Here is an 18,437-nt window from a genome sequence, read left to right as displayed (position 1 = left end):
AAGAAAAACTGTCAGTGCCCCGGATATTTAAGTTCTGGATTACTGTATACAGATCCCCAATCCTTGGCCATTTTGAATTTATAATAAAGTCATCAGCGACATCTTGAATTAGCGAATCAGTTCTCTCGCTAAATTTGCGAAAAAGACATGCTCGCGAAAAAGACACGTTTTACAGTGGAGCATGCATCCCAGGCTGCCATATACAGACAGGTTGCTCATAGGTAACAATCATTCCATACCAGTTTCACATTTATTTTTGACTAGAGATAAGCAGTAGGAGTACCTAGCAAAAACATGCAACACCATGGTGCCGCCAGGACTCAAACTCACAACCCTGTGCTAGTGTCCATGATGCCTTGTTATTTAATAGAAAACTAAACAAGTTGTGCAGCTTATTAACATAATCATGGCCTGACATTCTGGCTTATAATTATATTATTGACTTATTTTTGGTATACAATGAAAGTCTGGGAATGTTTTAATCAATTTATAAATTTTCTTAAATCAAAATGACAGTTGGATTTTAAATTGACCAAGCCGGAAATGGTATTATACTTTGAGGAGTTCTGATAAATATTATTGATTTAGTTCAACATTTACTTGAGTGCATGTGTTACAGAAAAAATATTATGTGCATTCAAAACATTAAACATATTTTCTTTTTTTACTTATTTTAGTTTTTGTTTGATGCTTTTATCGATATGGTAAAAGACAGCAAAAAAACATTGATATCAGCAATGGCGCCAGCTGCACCACAACAGAAACTTTCAGATGTAAGTAGATAATCATTAAGTAAATATACTAAATCTTTCTGGTTCTGGGGAGAACATTTGTAGTTTGCAGTAGTTTGGTAGAAGTGTCTGTGTCTATATACTTAAATTTCAAGATGGAATATGTTCATTTAAATATAAAAGGATGTGGATACCATGTATATTGTTTTTTTTACAAAGCATTACATAGGAGAGTGTGTTTGATAATTTTTTTCAGAATCAGAATCAAAAGGAAAATATTAATGTTTCTTGTCATTATGTATGTTAGTCAATAATGCTGAATTTTTCCTGAGGATTAGTTGTTCTGAGAAATACCAGTGTCGTGTTCCATAGCACCTGATTTTCCAACACAAAGTGCATTACTGTGTCCCTTACTTCTGATTGCTCAGGTTTGAATTGCCATAGTTACGTATATCATCATGCTAGCTTTGATTTGCCATTGCCATTTTTTTTTTCTGGGCCTGATCAAGTTAATGAATTTCATCATAGATTAAACAATCTCACTATGCAAAATAATATAATATACCGGTAACCAAATAAGATGTTTTTTTATTTACATTTTTTGTCTACTAAAGACAACTGAACACGATCTTGCACTACTTTTGGGGCCTGGGACAACAGTATTTAAACTGATACAGTCACTTGATACATTGTTTCTCTTTCAGATTTCTAAAGTACTTGTTCTGGGATCTGGAGGACTTTCCATTGGACAAGCTGGAGAATTTGATTATTCAGGTTCCCAGGCCATCAAGGCATTGAAGGTATGTATGACTCAGTTTTGGTTAATTAAGAAATGATTTTCTGATCTGTGAACAATTTAACAACCTCTTTGTTGATACGACAGGACTTTTGAGGTTTTTATTATTATTATGGGGCAGTAATTAAATTTTAAGGTTTATATTACCAGACAATATTTTAATTTTTATGATAGAATAAAGGTTATTGATTGAAAGTTTTTACTGTTTTAATAAAGTACACTGTTGCTGTAAAAATGTCATTCTAAACTGGGTCACCTACACTGTAGAGTTGAGAGTAATAATTAACGTTCTGTGTTTGTGTTAACCAATAGGAAGAAGGTATGCAGACTATACTAATGAATCCCAATATTGCGTCTGTACAGACCAATGCACACGGAGAAAAGCAGGTCAGTATCATAGATAATTAGATCACTGTATTCTGAAAAATTGTATGTACGGTACTTCTCATAGTGTAACTTGCCATGTTTTTATTTGTTCCAGGCTGACAATGTTTATTTCCTACCTGTTACACCTGAGTTTGTGACCGACGTTATAAAACGAGAGAAACCCAATGGAATTTTGTTGTCTATGGGAGGCCAGACCGCACTGAACTGTGGAGTTGAACTGTATAAACAGGGAATACTTCAAGAATATGGTGTGCAGGTGAGAACAAATGTTTATATTTACAAAACAAGCAATGTCTTGACAATTGAAAATACGTCAGTTGATATGCTAGATTTTGTTTACTTAATTTATCAAACAACTTTATTTAATTAATAATAAATAAATTTATTATAATAATAATTAGTAGCTTCGCGGTAAGTGGATTTCGTATCTGGTGGCTTTCGCAGGGAGTAGGGCTTTGTCACAATAACTGGTCCTTTCATCGTTGTTGAGAATTAAAGTTTTATGTTTCTTTAACAACTAGTGCTTTTCTGGAAACAGCATCTTTAGAAGCTAGATAAATTTAAATAATTAATAAAATTTGTGACTTGGTAACATTCATAGTGACCTTGTGAACTACACTATTGGTTCCTTTGCCGCGGTTTGACTCAACCAATTATAATTCTTATACAGGCATAGCCCAAAACGGGGTGGGGGTGCGTGGTATTATATAATGACCCATGGTTAGATAATGATTTCTAAGAATGTATAGATTGTAGTGTAATAACATTCTGTGCTTGTATTATTCTTGTCTAGGTTTTGGGCACACCGATCACTTCTATCATGGATACTGAAGACAGGAATTTATTCTCTGATAAATTACACGAAATCAATGAAAACATTGCCCCAAGTATTGCTGTGGAATCGGTAATTATATATTCATATTATACAGTACTCAGTTTATGAAATTAATTGCAATATTTAATTGCAAAATCGAGTATTGAGAATGCAGAGCAGTGCATCTGTTAAATGATCACATGACTCAGTGGATCTGTTGCATGGTCACATGATTTAGTAGATCTGTAAGGTGATCATGTGACTTAGTGCATCTGTAAAGTGATCACATGACTTAGTGCATGATCACATGACTTAGTGCATGATCACATGACTTGTAACTTCCAGGGTTAACACATGTGTTGCTGGAATGAGATAACATCGCACCAAATGTCTCGATCCTCACATTTTAAAAGTTGTGACTGCTGTCATGATTACAGCATCCTTATAATTTGAACAAATACAAATACAGAATTTTACAGAACTAGGAAATTTTTGTTTGCAAGCTTATAATATTTTATTTCTTCTCAGGTTAAAGATGCTCTGAATGCAGCAGTAGAAATCGGTTACCCTGTCATGGTGCGAGCTGCGTATGCTTTAGGAGGTCTTGGTTCTGGTCTGGCAAATAATAGGGAAGAACTCAATAAGATTGTCACCAATGTAAATATATTTTTATATTATATTATATTATGTGATTTTCCCTGATTTTTCCCTGCGATTTATACCATCAATATATTTTTACTGATTTGACAATAAAATATGAATTACAAATTAAATGTAATTGAGGGATTTTAAAGTGATGATCTACAATTTGATTGATTCATGAATTACTAATTCCTGTGAAGCATTTGGATATCTTCTATATCCACATGTCTGGTAATGTTTTATTAATTTTTATACATAAATTATGGGTTTTTTTTGTATTATTTTTCAGGCCTTTGCTATGACGACTCAAGTTTTAATTGAGAAGTCTTTATTAGGGTGGAAAGAAGTTGAATACGAGGTCGTTCGGGATGCAGCAGATAACTGTGTTACAGTTTGTAATATGGAAAACTTTGATCCTCTGGGTATTCATACAGGTATCGTAATGTTAATTTAATATTAGAAAGAAATTTTGCCTTGAGATACTCCCAAGTAATGGTTTGATGTCACTATGATGCTATGACCTTTGTTTGTCCTGTTTTTATGTTCAATTTCATGCATAACATGGGATCTTGCAATAATCAGGAAATGGTCTATTGAAATAAGAATAGTTCAAACGGGAGGACTATACTGTGAAATACTTCTTTTTCGCTTGGAATTAATCTTTGCTATTTTCGATGAAGGAATAATTCAGTGAAAATAAAATCTAGTGAATATACCTTTTTTCCTATAATTTACATTCAACTCATCAAAAATCAGTGAAAATAAATTCTTTTCAACGAAAATTATTTCCAGCTAAAATAAATTATTTTACAGTATGTGAAATTATACAAAACTAAAGACAATGATGGTGAAAAGATTAAAAGTATTTAAACACACTGTCGTGATCTAAATATGCTGTCTGCATTTCAGGTGATTCCATTGTCGTAGCACCAAGTCAAACCCTTAGCAACGAAGAGTACCATATGTTGAGAGAAACTGCCATTAAAGTTGTCCGCCATCTTGGAATTATCGGAGAGTGCAATATACAGTACGCATTGCATCCTAAATCATTAGAATATTGTATTATAGAAGTCAATGCTCGTCTGTCTCGAAGTTCTGCTTTAGCTTCTAAAGCTACTGGGTAAGTTACAATTACAGCATTTTCCGAGTATTTAAGTTCATTTGAGAATTCAAAGCTTTAAACGGAATAATACTACATTCTGCCTGGTGTTTGGCATAGTACGAGATAGGGATGATACAATCTGTTGATTTCATGTACTGTTCCTTTTTGTAAGTCAGTGAATATGTGCCACTCTTCACAAAATGGATTTCTACAAATAAAATTAACCCATTTCATCTTTCTTTTCTCAGATATCCACTTGCTTTCATTGCTGCCAAGTTAGGGTTAGGGGTTCTCTTGCCTGACATCGAAAATGCCACAACTCAATCAACTACCGCATGTTTTGAACCAAGTTTAGATTACATTGTTACTAAGATTCCACGATGGGATCTGGATCGTTTCCAAGGTGCATCAAAAGAAATCGGTAGTGCCATGAAGAGTGTTGGAGAGGTAAAGTTACCATGGTTACACATCAACTTGTGATTTGATTCTAATAGGCTACTGTTCTATACAGAAGATCCATAAATATTACACATTCTATTTTGTTTTTCAGGGGTTATTGTAAATATAATTAATGTAAATGTAACACTATCGTTACAACAGTACAAAACAAATTGTTTTGTAGTCAGAGTGGTCGCTTTTTATAGAGATACACTAAAAGCCATATTGCACATTTACAGACAAGCTTGCAATTTTAAACGATTGTGTCTTGCCTGATCATAATTAAAGGTTTTTGTGAGTCTCAGTCATGAGCAATGTTTGATTTGAACTGTGTATTTTGCACAATATACGAACAGACCAATCGGAAAACAGAATTATAGTAATAGAAATGTATATTTGCATATGCATAGTTCTGACAAGGGTAGATTTATTTAAACCATTATATTCATTTGCCAACTTAAATTTATTTGATATTTACATTTTACAGATTTGTAAAAACATACATACTTTTATAGTGTATTATTGTTGCCGTAGTAACTGTTATAATTTAATAATACATATTTTCCAATTTTAAGGTGATGGCCATTGGTAGAACATTTGAAGAAAGTTTACAAAAAGCATTACGTATGATCCATCCATCTATTGATGGTTTTGTTCCCAGAATGCCGATGGGTAAGCCATACCCTGACAACCTGGAATCTGAAATTAAAGTTGCCTCAAGTACAAGGATTCATTCCATATGCAAGGTAGTTACACCATAATCTAATTATGTAACATCTACAATGTGCATAATATTAATACATTAATATTCAACATTTTTGCCATTGGAAATATTATTGAAATGTTAATCTGTGTTCGCAAGAATGAAATGACACATCTTCTCTATCTTAACCTTTTCACCTCCAGACTTTCTCACCCAAATTTTTCTGCACTTTTTTCTTATATTCTTCAATATTTTGGAAATGATCCCTAATTTCGGGGCCAACAGACAAAATTTGAGTCAATTTTCAGTTTTTACTCAAATTTTTTTATTATTTTTGCCTTAATCTTCCTAAGGAAAGTGCAGACTATAAACAGGACTATTTTGTGAATGCTGCAAGAGCTTGTCTTCCATTACACCACCCTGTAACAAAAAAATATTATAACTGGTGTACTTGATTGAATATTTCAGGCAATGCATGATGGGTATTCTGTTGACAAGATTCATGACCTGACTGCCATTGATCCATGGTTTTTATACAAATTACGAAGGATTGTTGCACAAGATAAGCTTTTGGAAGATTACACAAGGTTTGTACAATTGTAATCATAAAAAAACGCCACAGCAATATAAGCTATAATATGGTAAATACATAAACATCGCCAAATTATTCAAATTTTGACATTATACAACCATGAGTAAATAACTTGCAACACCCTTTGTATCTGTGTAGTCAAAATGTTCCAAGGCAGACCATGCAAGATGCAAAACAGGCTGGGTTCTCTGATAAACAGATTGGTCTTGCTTTAGGCATTAATGAAGCGGAATCCAGGAAAGTGAGGCTGTCAAAGGGAATAGTACCCTATGTGAAACAGGTAATGTTTTGTATTCTCATCACTCGCCTATAAGCTTTGATTTCTTCTATATAGCAAAGTATGGACCAAGGTGTCATACTTAGCAGAGCAGCCGCCTTTGCTGCAATCTATTGAAAGTATAGATAAATAGATAGGTAGATGTTCATTTCAAACAAAAAAGTAAGTCTTAACAACACACAAAATATATATATAAACAAAAATATACAAATGAAATAGGGGTCGAAAATAGTTGCGATTAGCAACTAATCAGGTTTGGCCCGTCCAAGACTCGTTGGATTCAGGCATACACCCACTTACACATATACGATAGTCAAAATTGGGCAGGACATGTAGCTCGCATGTCAGATGAGCGTCTCCCAAAATAACTCCTGTTTGGCGAGCTACAGCAAGAAAAACGCTCCCAAGGTGGCCTGAAGAAGCGTTTCAGGGACACACTAAAAGCCGCACTGAAAGCGCTTAACATCAGTCACGACAAATGGGAGCAGTCGGCCCAAGACAGAGAAACATGGAAATCAGCTGTTCACGGGAGCTAAAGTACGCAAGGCCAACAGGATTGCTGCTGCTGAAGACCGCAGACAGGCCAGGAAGAACAGGACCAACAACCCTGTAGCAGCTGCTACCATCCCTTGTCCGCACTGCCAGAGACTCTTCCGGATGCAGATAGGCCTCGCTAGCCACCTGTGGACCCACCCAGATCCCAGGATGACTAGATGGTCCTGGTCGTATCGACTGATGAACAACAGTCAAAATTCGCCAGAAACTCCCAAAAAATGTTAAGAATTAAATTGTCGTTGTATTAATAACAGATGTATGTGCATTTTATTTTAGATTGATACAATGGCTGCCGAGTATCCAGCTAAAACTAACTACCTCTATTGTACATACAATGGCATGGTAAGTAACAATTAATAATAAATCTGAATTATCCTGACTTATTATCTGTTTCCCTTGGCAACCTACCGTATTGGGAGGTAGGGTTTCCAAATATGAAGTGCATTTACTGTCTAATCTGTATTAGAAGTTGTAGCTTCTATTAAAATGGTACAATGCATCTACACATTTGAAAAATGATGAATTTTTGGTTTTCAATTGTTCAAAAGGAATGGATGCAGCTTCTAATAGGGATGCGAATTCTAAGACAGATTTAATGGTACTTTCTTTTCAAACACTATGTGCCTGTGACATGACTGAGCCCAAAACATTTGATCTGAAAAATTAGCTTGTGTTGAGCGTTTCCTACAAGTCACACTCTATATCGTGTCTGCCAAAATGGCCACCAATTCAAATACGTATATATGGTATTGTCCTGTACAAACATATTCATGTAGCTACGGATCAAGTTTCACTGCAAACATCAGCTCATATGTCGCGTGTGCTAATGACATTTGAATGAAACCTTTATTCTTATCCAGCTTTGCCTATAATCGTATCGCTGTCAAATTTAACCTGTTTTGTTTTTTTTAAATCAGGAACATGACTTGCTGTTTAATGACCATGGCACAATGGTGTTGGGATGTGGACCATATCATATCGGTAAGTGTTCCACAATGTGCTACCGTATTACCCCGGGCACGTGCCCAGGGGCCTGAACGTACAAAATCGGGAAAAATTAGGGGTGGGCGCTTACCCGAGGACCACCCCAAAAAGGATTTTAAAAAGTTGTTTTTGTGATCGTATGATAAGGTCAAATAAAGGAATGCTTTCGTACACTTTGTACACGTACTTATTTCTTGATTTATGCGAGGTTTCAATAAATGTGAGCACTCGGTCAAGATCTGTGGGAACACTAAGACACAGGGTCGAATTTCAAGAATAAAACTTGTTTTATGTCAGCGAATGAAGTTGTATTACTCACTGAAATTGACTACAAACTATGGTAAATATTGTAATCAATGCACTGTTACATTTTTAGTAACCGTGATCAGTGCAAGTCGAAAGGGCCGGGGAAAAACTACCGCTTGTAATCCAAGAAGGCGATGACCTCATTAGCATAATTTTGTTCACGCACGTATTGATACATCGCATCGTAATTACTGAAGAATAGCAGACAGGGTTATGAAACAAAAAAAACTTTTATTACTGATGTGAAATGTTTACAAACTATTGTGAATACATAAACATATCCAAATGGCGATACATAAAAAACAGACTGAAAATAAACTCTGGTCGATCTCATTAACATGATTTATTCACGCACCCACACACAAGCCTCATTATGGTTATCGTAATGGACTTGAGGTCGGCAAAATGTGTTTTTCTTCAACGACAGAAAAATAATCCACATGACCGTAATGCCATAGCTGTGATGGGGGATGGAAAGAAAGTAGCAATGTCTCAAAAGTGCTAGCTCCCGTTCACAGTCAGCTTGCATCGATGTCGCTGGGTGTATATGATAGAGGGAAGTTGTGCAACCAAATTTGCCGAGTTCGCAGTTTTTCGCCGATAAAAAACTAAGGCAAAAACTCGCGGTTTTTCAGCATTTTTGTAATAAAGACATTATCCTCTATCAATAATCCGCCCCAAATAGAAACATTTTCACTAATTCTTGTGTTTTTTCGACGTTTTTCGAAAAACCTGCGATTAGGCTGCGAAAGTAGAACATTTCGGAGGGGTGAAACGGAAGAGCCAAACTTAATGCGTCTTTTGACCTCTACGTGGCCAACCAATGGCTGGACACGGATAAGTTTTTGGTCGTTGCCAAAGAGCCCCGTGTCCATCGCCTGGCGATGCTCTTCCAATGAGTTTTTACGTAAAAACACAAACAAAACGGCCCTTTTCAGGGCCACCACACACTCCAAAAAGAGAACTACCGTAACAAACACACTATTTAAATAAATCAAACGCGTTCGTTTTTGACAAATACAACTTTATTGTTGACCTAATTCTTGGCTAAAAATCACCCTGGGCGTTTAACCGGAGATGTCCCCAACATGTAACTTTTGTGAAAACGGGGGTGGGCGCTTGCCCAGGGAGGGGCGCGTGCCCGGGGTAATACGGTACCACTTTTCATCAGATTTCATTGATTTTACCACATGGCTTTTTTATGCTGTTCACAAAATCCAGATACAGTTATTGTCCCCGAAGTCCCAAGATGTGTCAAACACCCATGAAAATGGCGATTTTTGAGCCATTTGTAATTAGTTCTATAGATATAATATAAAATTTGCACCATTTCTAAAAATTTGGTTTGGGTACTCATGGTAAAAAAATATATAATTTTATGTTCTTGTAAGGCGGGTACTCACTTATGTTTGTTTCAAATGATATTGTTGTCCATTTTACATGTTGTTTTTTTTGCTTCTATTAATGGTAGAATGTCTGTTGTTATTTTGTGAAAGCTAAATGACCACTTAGACAAACATTTGTACAGCATATGCACTACCGTATTCGCCTATATCTTAGCTTTCAGAAAATATATAGGTTGATATAAGTACCATGCTCAACTGTAAAACAAAACAAATCCAAAGTGTACACAATACTGATAATAGGAAATATTTTCGGCACACTGTGAATCACATATAGCTTGTAATAATAAATTCACAAAGTGAACAATTATCATTGAAAAATATTTATGAAATATTCACTTTTTTCGTCAAACACATAAATATCACCATACTAATCCCATCTTTATGCTGCATTGCAGGTAGCTCAGTAGAATTTGATTGGTGTGCTGTCTCATGTATTCGCTCATTACGAGAAATGGGACATAAGACGATTGTTGTGAATCACAACCCAGAGACTGTTAGTACCGATTTTGATGAATGCGATAGGCTGTATTTCGAAGAATTATCACTAGAAAGAGTTCTTGATATATATCAACAAGAGGTGAGTTTCACTATTATACCACTTTCAAATATACCACCTATGGTATATTATATTTACACCACAATATTTGTTAGTACTGATTTTGATGAATGCGTTTAATGGCTATACAAAAATGTATTTTGAAAAATTATTACAAGAAAAAGTGCTTGATAAATATCAACAAGAGGCGAATTCTGATATTTTACCACTTTCAAATATACCATCTGTAGTATATATTTATACCACAGTTTTTGTTAGTACTGGGTTTAATGAAATTGCATATGATGAATAGACAAGTGTTCCCTATAAAGTGCATTTTTCCACTTAAGCTCATTTTCTTAAAACAAATTGCAGAATATTTATTACTTTTTTTCAATTTTTTAAAATTGAAAATACAGTTTTAGAGAAACCCTTGTTGTTTTTAAGAGTGTACACTAACTATATTATGTTTTTTTCTATAGGCTGCAACTGGTTGTATTATTTCTGTAGGTGGTCAGATTCCAAATAACCTTGCATTACCGCTGTATAAGAATAAAGTCAATATTTTGGGGACAAATCCGATGAGTATTGATGATGCTGAAGAGAGGTAATACTCTTTTCTTTGTATCATACTGAAAAAAAGCTTGTGATGTTTGACTTAAAATATTTTTTTCTGTATACTGGGGTACTTTACTTCAAAAACTCCTTAACCTAAAATGATGTTTCTTTAATTAAATTGTATTTAAACAATGAATTCTTGTAATTTTTTGTTAAAACCCAGTTTCAAATATAAAAAAACCATGTCCAATCCTTGCACATGTATGTAAAGTCTGTATTGATAAATAAACTCGAGAAGCTCTGTTTGGATAGACGTATATTTATTGACAACTGATGGGGGCCATGCCGTTCAGGTATCCCATAATGCTACAGAGTCATCACTATAGTAACATATCGTGTGATGTCAAAGGTCATGCATAAATAATGATATAGGACTTTACAATGTACTACATAATGATTGTCCACATATACTGTATTTGTTCTATTAGAAGCACATCTCCAATATAAAGCAAAAGTCACATTTATTGTATATTTAATCATTAAAAACATTACTTATTTTGACCATAGAGACAACTGTAATTTATGTCAGCACATGCACTACTTATAGGACAAATACACACAAAAAATGTTTTAGTTTTACCAACTGAAACTTATTCAACAGTTTTATGCAGGAAAAATGAAAATGCATGTGAATTGGTTGAAAAGGTTAAGTTCTTGATCAGACTTTGTTGTATCATGTATTTAACTCAGTATAGAGACTATAATTGTATTTTTCGGATTTCTATAGATCCAAATACTCTGCAATCTTAGATGACATTGGTGTCAATCAAGCACCCTGGAAAGCTCTCTCGTCACTGGTAAGTCATTTACACAGAAATCATAATTACGGTATGCAATAATTACTGAATTAGAGTAGATTTAATTTTGTAGTATTTCTGAAATACTTTGACATATTTTGAAAAGCAGATTGGTATAGTGGTTACAGTTGATCATCATCAGTAAGATTGTAAGTTTTATTCCTAAAAAAATCAATGAAAAACAATTGTGTCCCGCCTGTGGGAGATACAAGACTACATGCTGTTTCTATGCAATACACACACTGTTCGATGATTAAAAGTAAAATGTTGAATATTATTATTTCTGCTTCTTGAACTACTTTATGTGTACGCGATAATTTTCCTCTCATGGTATAGTATTCTTCTTGTCAATTTTGTTCCAAATTAGGTAGTTCTTGGAGTAAATATGCCATGACCAAACAAACATAGCACACAGAAAAGTTGTTTTCATTTCAAAATCTACCTTGAATGACATGTATTTGAATACAAAATAATGGAATGTTTGAGTACTAATTTTTATGAAATTTTTTAAGAAACAATGTGTATTTGAATATAATTTTAATCTTTGATAGGATGAGGCACTTACCTTCGCTGCCAGTGTTGGATATCCATGTCTTCTGAGGCCTTCATATGTACTCAGGTATGTGTGTTGATATTTATTTACTCCAATTTGAGTTGTTCATACCTATCTTATAACATAGTTCTGTTTGAATTTGTTACACATGTTGCTCATACATCGAAAAGTCTGTTTAAAATGAATCATGTGTAAGCTAAATATAGTTCTGTCATTTCTTTTTATTGTAAAAAAATACAACTCAAACCCTGTAGCGTAAACCATATTGACACTTTTTTTTATCCATTTTGAATAAAACAAACATGTTGATTTTTTTGCAGTGGTTTCTTGTGCATGCTTTGCAGTATTTTTATCATAATTTTTTCACTATTGTTTACAGTGGTTCAGCTATGAATGTTGCATATGGTCCTGATGAATTGAGAGGGTTTTTAGAAGAGGCAACTAGAGTGTCCCAAGAACATCCTGTGGTAATCACAAAGTTTATACAGGGAGCCAGAGAAATTGAAATGGACGCGGTGGCTCAAAATGGCGTGGTAAGTTGATATAGTCAGTAATGCGAATGTTTTTAGGGACGACGTCAAAAGATCGATGTCGGATAAAAAACTTAATTCCTTTAATTTTTTTCCAAACCCCCCTACCCCCCACTGAAACTTAATTGATAAATATTGATCATGGCGTCAGACTACATACACCATTAAATACAAATTGATAATCGGACAGTAGTATTGGATAGCAGTTGGTTGTCGGGTGGGTGTAAAAAGATTTTACAGATGCACCTCATTTGACGCACAGATTTACACTCGAACTAAACTATTTTTTCTGTTTTTTTTTCCTTTTTCGGTTATTTCTGTCCATGATTGGATAGAAAAAAAATGAACTACAAATACTCCAAGATTGTTTTGACTTCATTAAAAAATAAAATCGTTTTTGTAGGATGGAAACTTTTTGAGGTCAAAACCCCCCACCCCCAAACTAAAGGAAATAAGTTTTTTATCCGACATCGATCTTTTGACGTCGTCCCTTAACGTTCTTGTAAGGTACAAAAGTATTATAGGCAACACCTCAACAATGGAAAGCGATTGCTGAAATCAGAACATCGTCTGACTTGTACACTTTTCATATGGTGTTCAACATCATTCTATTACCACAAAATTTTAATAGTGTTTGTCACAACCATTTTTCATTTTAGATCATTTATATTGATTACAAGAAAGTGAAGTGAGGGACTACGTCAAAAGATCGATGTCGGATAAAAAACTTAATTCCTTTAGTTTTTTTTCCAAACCCCCCCTACCCCCCACTGAAACTTAATTGATAAATATTGGTCATGGCGTTGGACTACATACACCGTCAAATACAAATTGATAATCGGACAGTAGTATTGCATAGCAGTTGGTTGTCGGGTGGGTGTAAAAAGATTTTACAAATGCACCCCATTTGACGCACAGATTTACACTCGAACCAAACCATTTTTCTGTTTTTTTCCCCTTTTCGGTTATTTCTGTCCATGATTGGATAGAAAAAAAACGAACTACAAATATTCCAAGATATTTTTGACTTCATTAAAAAATAAAATCGTTTATGTAGGATGGAAACTTTTTCAGGTCAAGACCCCCCTCCCCCAAACTAAAGGAAATAAGTTTTTTATCCGACATCGATCTTTTGACGTCGTCCCTAATCATAGTGTGTTCAAAACACAAAACAGCTTTTTAAGGAAGTTCACTTTTTGAACATATTTATAAATGTTGTCATGGAAATAACTATTAAAGCCTTTGATTGCACACATTATAAATATGTCTGTGTCACTATTCTATTTTTTGTAAAATTTATCACTTTACATAGTGATGTCATTTGCGTACTTTGCACTAGGCCTATCTGACATTCAAGTTCAATGTTTATCTATTTTAGGTTGTTGCCCATGCTGTATCCGAACATGTAGAAAACGCTGGAGTACATTCCGGGGATGCAACATTAATCTTGCCCACACAAACTATAAGTGATGAAGCACTGAGGAAGGTAGGATGCTATCACCTAGGCAACAGTCAATGAGATACAAAAACCTTAACCCTTTCACTACCAGTTTTCTCTTTTCATCACAAATTCACAAAATAGTCCCGTTTATAGTCTGCACTTTCCTTCAGAACATTGGGACAAAAATAGCCAATTTTTTTAGTAAAAACTGAAAATTGACTCAAGTTTAGTCTGTTGGCTCTAAAATTAGGATTCATTCCAGAAATATCAGAAGAATATAAGGAAAAAGTCCAGAAAAATTTGAACGAGAATGTCTGTGGTGGAAAAGTTAATTTCTCTTAATGTCCAGCCATATGTAATTTGATATAAAGGTTTTCTGTGAATTCCTGAAGAGCATAGAATACTCAGAATTTGTATCGCAGATAATTCATTTAGCTGTAGTAATTGTTGTCATAGAAACAATTTGACTTCCATAAAAAAAAGGATGATTGCATTTTACAATGCTACAGTTTACTAGTATATATAAAACATTTTTTAATCTATTTAGTCCAATTTTTGTCACCACTACAGGTACGAGAAGCTACACGACAGATTGCGAAGAGGTTCAATATATCTGGTCCATTTAATACTCAGTTCTTGGCTAAAGATAATGATATTATGGTAAATATGGAATTATCTTTGTTATTACTATAACTATATGGATTCTTATTATTGTCGCTACTGTTTTTTTTATTAGAATCTTTTAAGTGAAAAATATACATACTTGTTATTCTTGCTGTTCAGATGATGGCATTACTAATTCAAAAGACCCCATATATGTAGATGGGGGCACTTTATCTGACTAAAGTAGTCTTGAAACCTATTTTTAAATTACTGTGTATTGTGTTTCAACCCAGGGTTTCTACAAAACATTGAGACTTTGTTACCTTGTGATTTGCTTTGGAACACAATAACAAAATTTGGGCTACAATATTCACAAATAAAAAATAGTGTTACATTCAACCAGTACTTTTTTTTATGTGGACAGACCTAATTTCATTTACAGTGATTGCCCATACCTACCCATCCTGCCCAGCTCAATCCAACTCGCCCAAACCCAACTCACTCGCCCCAATCCAAATCGACTTGACTCGACCCGACCCGACTCAACCCAACTCTCGACTCGACCCTACTCGACTCGACCCTACTCGACTCAACCCAATTCTCGACTCGACCCTACTCGACTCGACCCAACTGGACTCTACTCTACTCAACCCAATCCTACTCAACTCAACTTTACTCAACCAAACCAAATCCAGTCCAGCCCAGCCCAGCCCAGCCCAGCCCAGCCCAACTCAACTCAACCGCCATCAACTTTTTCCTGTTGTATTACGCCAAATATAATTAAGAACATATTAATTTCACCTTCATACTTCTTGTATGTTTCAGGTTATTGAGACCAATTTGAGGGCTTCAAGGTCATTTCCATTTGTTTCCAAAACTATCGACACTGATCTTATAAAAATAGCAACCCAAGTCATGATGGGTGAAAAAGTTGATACCAGTCACCTGCCAACATTAGAAGATCCAATTAATCCTGTTGACTATGTAGGAATAAAGGTATATTTATTGAATTCAATTTATGATAATATAGAATTAATCTGTCATGTTGTGTCAATGTGCCATATTTTGAAGTATTGCACATGGTATCTGCCTCTTACTGTATTAGGAAATGCGAATTCCAAATATGGAATGATTATGCAATCTTTCCAAGATGGCAGACTTCTTTGGAAAAGAGTTTGTAGAATAATAAACTAAGTACAAATTTCTACTATTGCACTAAATGTTTGGATCCAGAGGCTGTACAAAGCCCAGGTTATTGTCAGAATATTGTAAGCTTAGAACTTATATGGTGTCAGCCTCCACAATAGCATGCTTATCTTCTGTACTTTTTTTTTGTATGCTGATAATCTTTTAATTATACATGTAATAACAACTTTACTTTCATTTCAGGCTCCTATGTTTTCATGGCCAAGACTACGAGACACAGACCCATTGTTACGATGTGAAATGGCATCTACTGGAGAGGTAATGAATTATAATAATAACTTTATTATACTCGTATTTTAATTAGAATGTTGACTTGAAAAGTACAATAAAAGATGATGTTGAATAACAAATACTTATGAAAAAAAAAAATACAGAATCTGAAAAATTAAAATAAAGTGAATTATTTTTTTTTTATTTTGAGGCACTGTCAATTTTTTATTTTTGTTTCTAAATTGCAGCTCGCTGTATGAAAGATATCACAGAATAGGAAATTTTAAATTATTTTATTTTATACAATCTTGTAGCTAAGATAACTGTATAATACTTAATTCCAAAAAGTCATTAAATAAGATGGCTCACCATCAGACATGACTGAATGCCAATGCCAATGACTGCCTTGTTTTGTTGATCATTTATAATGCCATCAACACTGTAAAACTTTAAGCCTCTTTGTGGCGGCCTGACAACAAGAAAGATGTTATAAAATATGTCTGCATTGTAATATTCAGTAACTTATAAATGCACCAATCAGCATGTGCCTCTTCCATTACAAAGAACCAATCAATTTACTTGTACAAGCAGATGGATGATCTGTACTTTTGTTCTAAAACATGCACTGATTGGTCGTTTGTTTACTCATGTTTATTCAAATCATAGTTCCTGAATACAAGCCTTATCGGTTTATTTGAAACCTGGACACTCCATGTTTCCAGCAGTGCACTATCAAAATAATGAAGCATTGATAGAGGGAGCCAATTTCTATTTTTTTCATAATCATAGCAAGGTCAATCTTGGTATCTTATTGTGCCTAGCATCATAAACCATAGAATCCTTAGGGTCTAGGCTCACACAAAATTGAAATCGTGAGTTATTTCTTTTGAGTCTATGTTTAATTGTATCTCTGAATTTTGTTGACAGGTTGCCTGCTTTGGTCCAAATGTACACACAGCTTTTATCAAGGCTCTGCTTTCAACCGGATTTAAAATACCAAAGAAGAATATCTTGATCGGAATCCAGCATTCATTTCAGCCTCAGTTCTTACCTACTGCATTGAAGCTTAATCAACTGGGATTTAATGTGAGTATATGTACTGTTAAATCAGTGATTAATTCAGTCCCATAGCAATATGGGTACTGTGAATTCAGTAATATTTTCAGCATCATACCAATGTGAGTACTGTGAATTCAGTGATCAGTTCAGGCTCATACCATCCCATAATGTTATACGAGTAGCTAATATTAAATTTTGTGCAAGTCGTACTGTAATAAACATTGGGATTTGGAATCATAGACTTGTTTACATAAACACATGTGCTGCTAATGGTTCATTCTGATTGGTTGACAAATCCGGTGTTGGAGTCTCCAATAACTGGCTTGTCATACATTCATTGAAACAAATTCAAGTGCAGTTCCAGCTTATTAGTGTACCCTTAGATTTGTTTTTATTTTAATTCCAAGTGCCATAATATAGCCAGTATTAGTCAGTTCACATGGCAAAGAGAAATTAACATTTGTTAATATTTGTGTAATTGGATATTATAACCAGCTACATTTGTATATTTTATTTAGCTATCTGCCACTGTAGCTACTGCAAAGTATTTAAATGCACACAATATAAAAGCCTCAGTTGTTGGATGGCCACTGGATGAGGAGGAATCTGCTCCAAGGGCAACCAGGTAAATGATGATTATCTCTGTATACTACCGTAAAATCTGTATTAGAAGCCGCATCTTTAATAGAAGTCGCACTCATTCTTTTTGAACAATTGAGAATCAAAAATTCATTATTTCTCATATGTGTAGATGCTCTAATAGAAGCCACATCCCCTCCGTTGCATTGTACCATTTTAATAGAAGTCGCGGCTTCTGATACAGATTTTACAGTACTTAGAGCCAAAGAAACAAAACAAACTCTTTCCCTCCGTGTACAACATGGAGCCTTGTATATTCTGGTATATTGTATCTATGGCACAAGTGATATATAATGGATATGTTCATCAAATGTCTTCTTTTTTTTTAAACTGCAGGTTAATTCAAGAAAAGGAAATTGATCTTGTGATTAATTTACCTAATCACAATACCAAATATGTTCGTGATAACTACCTCATTAGACGGTCAGCTATTGACGCTGGAGTTCCATTGTTAACTAACTTTGAGGTATGTTTAACGCTTTTATGCCTGTCTCATCAAACATAACTGGATAA

At 34.5% G+C, this 18,437-nt stretch overlaps 1 protein-coding gene across 2 annotated transcripts in view; it reads left to right on the top strand.

Moving 5' to 3' along the window:
- Nucleotides 1-18,437, top strand: part of LOC100367850 (carbamoyl-phosphate synthase [ammonia], mitochondrial-like) — a 55,811-nt gene that overhangs the window by 34,734 nt on the left and 2,640 nt on the right. For both annotated transcript variants that reach the window (XM_085495915.1, XM_085495916.1), the window contains exons 12-37: nt 678-773; nt 1,436-1,531; nt 1,840-1,914; nt 2,009-2,170; nt 2,708-2,818; nt 3,257-3,385; nt 3,660-3,804; nt 4,280-4,490; nt 4,721-4,919; nt 5,486-5,656; nt 6,082-6,200; nt 6,344-6,485; nt 7,314-7,379; nt 7,955-8,018; nt 10,129-10,310; nt 10,751-10,875; nt 11,614-11,683; nt 12,235-12,302; nt 12,616-12,769; nt 14,145-14,252; nt 14,778-14,867; nt 15,636-15,806; nt 16,200-16,274; nt 17,154-17,312; nt 17,804-17,910; nt 18,261-18,390. In XM_085495915.1, coding sequence (XP_085352041.1) covers nt 678-773; nt 1,436-1,531; nt 1,840-1,914; nt 2,009-2,170; nt 2,708-2,818; nt 3,257-3,385; nt 3,660-3,804; nt 4,280-4,490; nt 4,721-4,919; nt 5,486-5,656; nt 6,082-6,200; nt 6,344-6,485; nt 7,314-7,379; nt 7,955-8,018; nt 10,129-10,310; nt 10,751-10,875; nt 11,614-11,683; nt 12,235-12,302; nt 12,616-12,769; nt 14,145-14,252; nt 14,778-14,867; nt 15,636-15,806; nt 16,200-16,274; nt 17,154-17,312; nt 17,804-17,910; nt 18,261-18,390 — 3,225 coding nt within the window. The remainder of the gene's footprint in view (nt 1-677; nt 774-1,435; nt 1,532-1,839; nt 1,915-2,008; nt 2,171-2,707; nt 2,819-3,256; nt 3,386-3,659; nt 3,805-4,279; nt 4,491-4,720; nt 4,920-5,485; nt 5,657-6,081; nt 6,201-6,343; nt 6,486-7,313; nt 7,380-7,954; nt 8,019-10,128; nt 10,311-10,750; nt 10,876-11,613; nt 11,684-12,234; nt 12,303-12,615; nt 12,770-14,144; nt 14,253-14,777; nt 14,868-15,635; nt 15,807-16,199; nt 16,275-17,153; nt 17,313-17,803; nt 17,911-18,260; nt 18,391-18,437) is intronic.

Source organism: Saccoglossus kowalevskii, chromosome 22, assembly GCF_978046115.1.
Source record: "Saccoglossus kowalevskii chromosome 22, keSacKowa6.1, whole genome shotgun sequence".
Lineage (NCBI taxonomy): Eukaryota > Metazoa > Hemichordata > Enteropneusta > Harrimaniidae > Saccoglossus > Saccoglossus kowalevskii.
The sequence above is the reverse complement of the archived record's forward strand: the minus strand, read 5'-3'. Positions and strand labels throughout refer to the sequence as shown.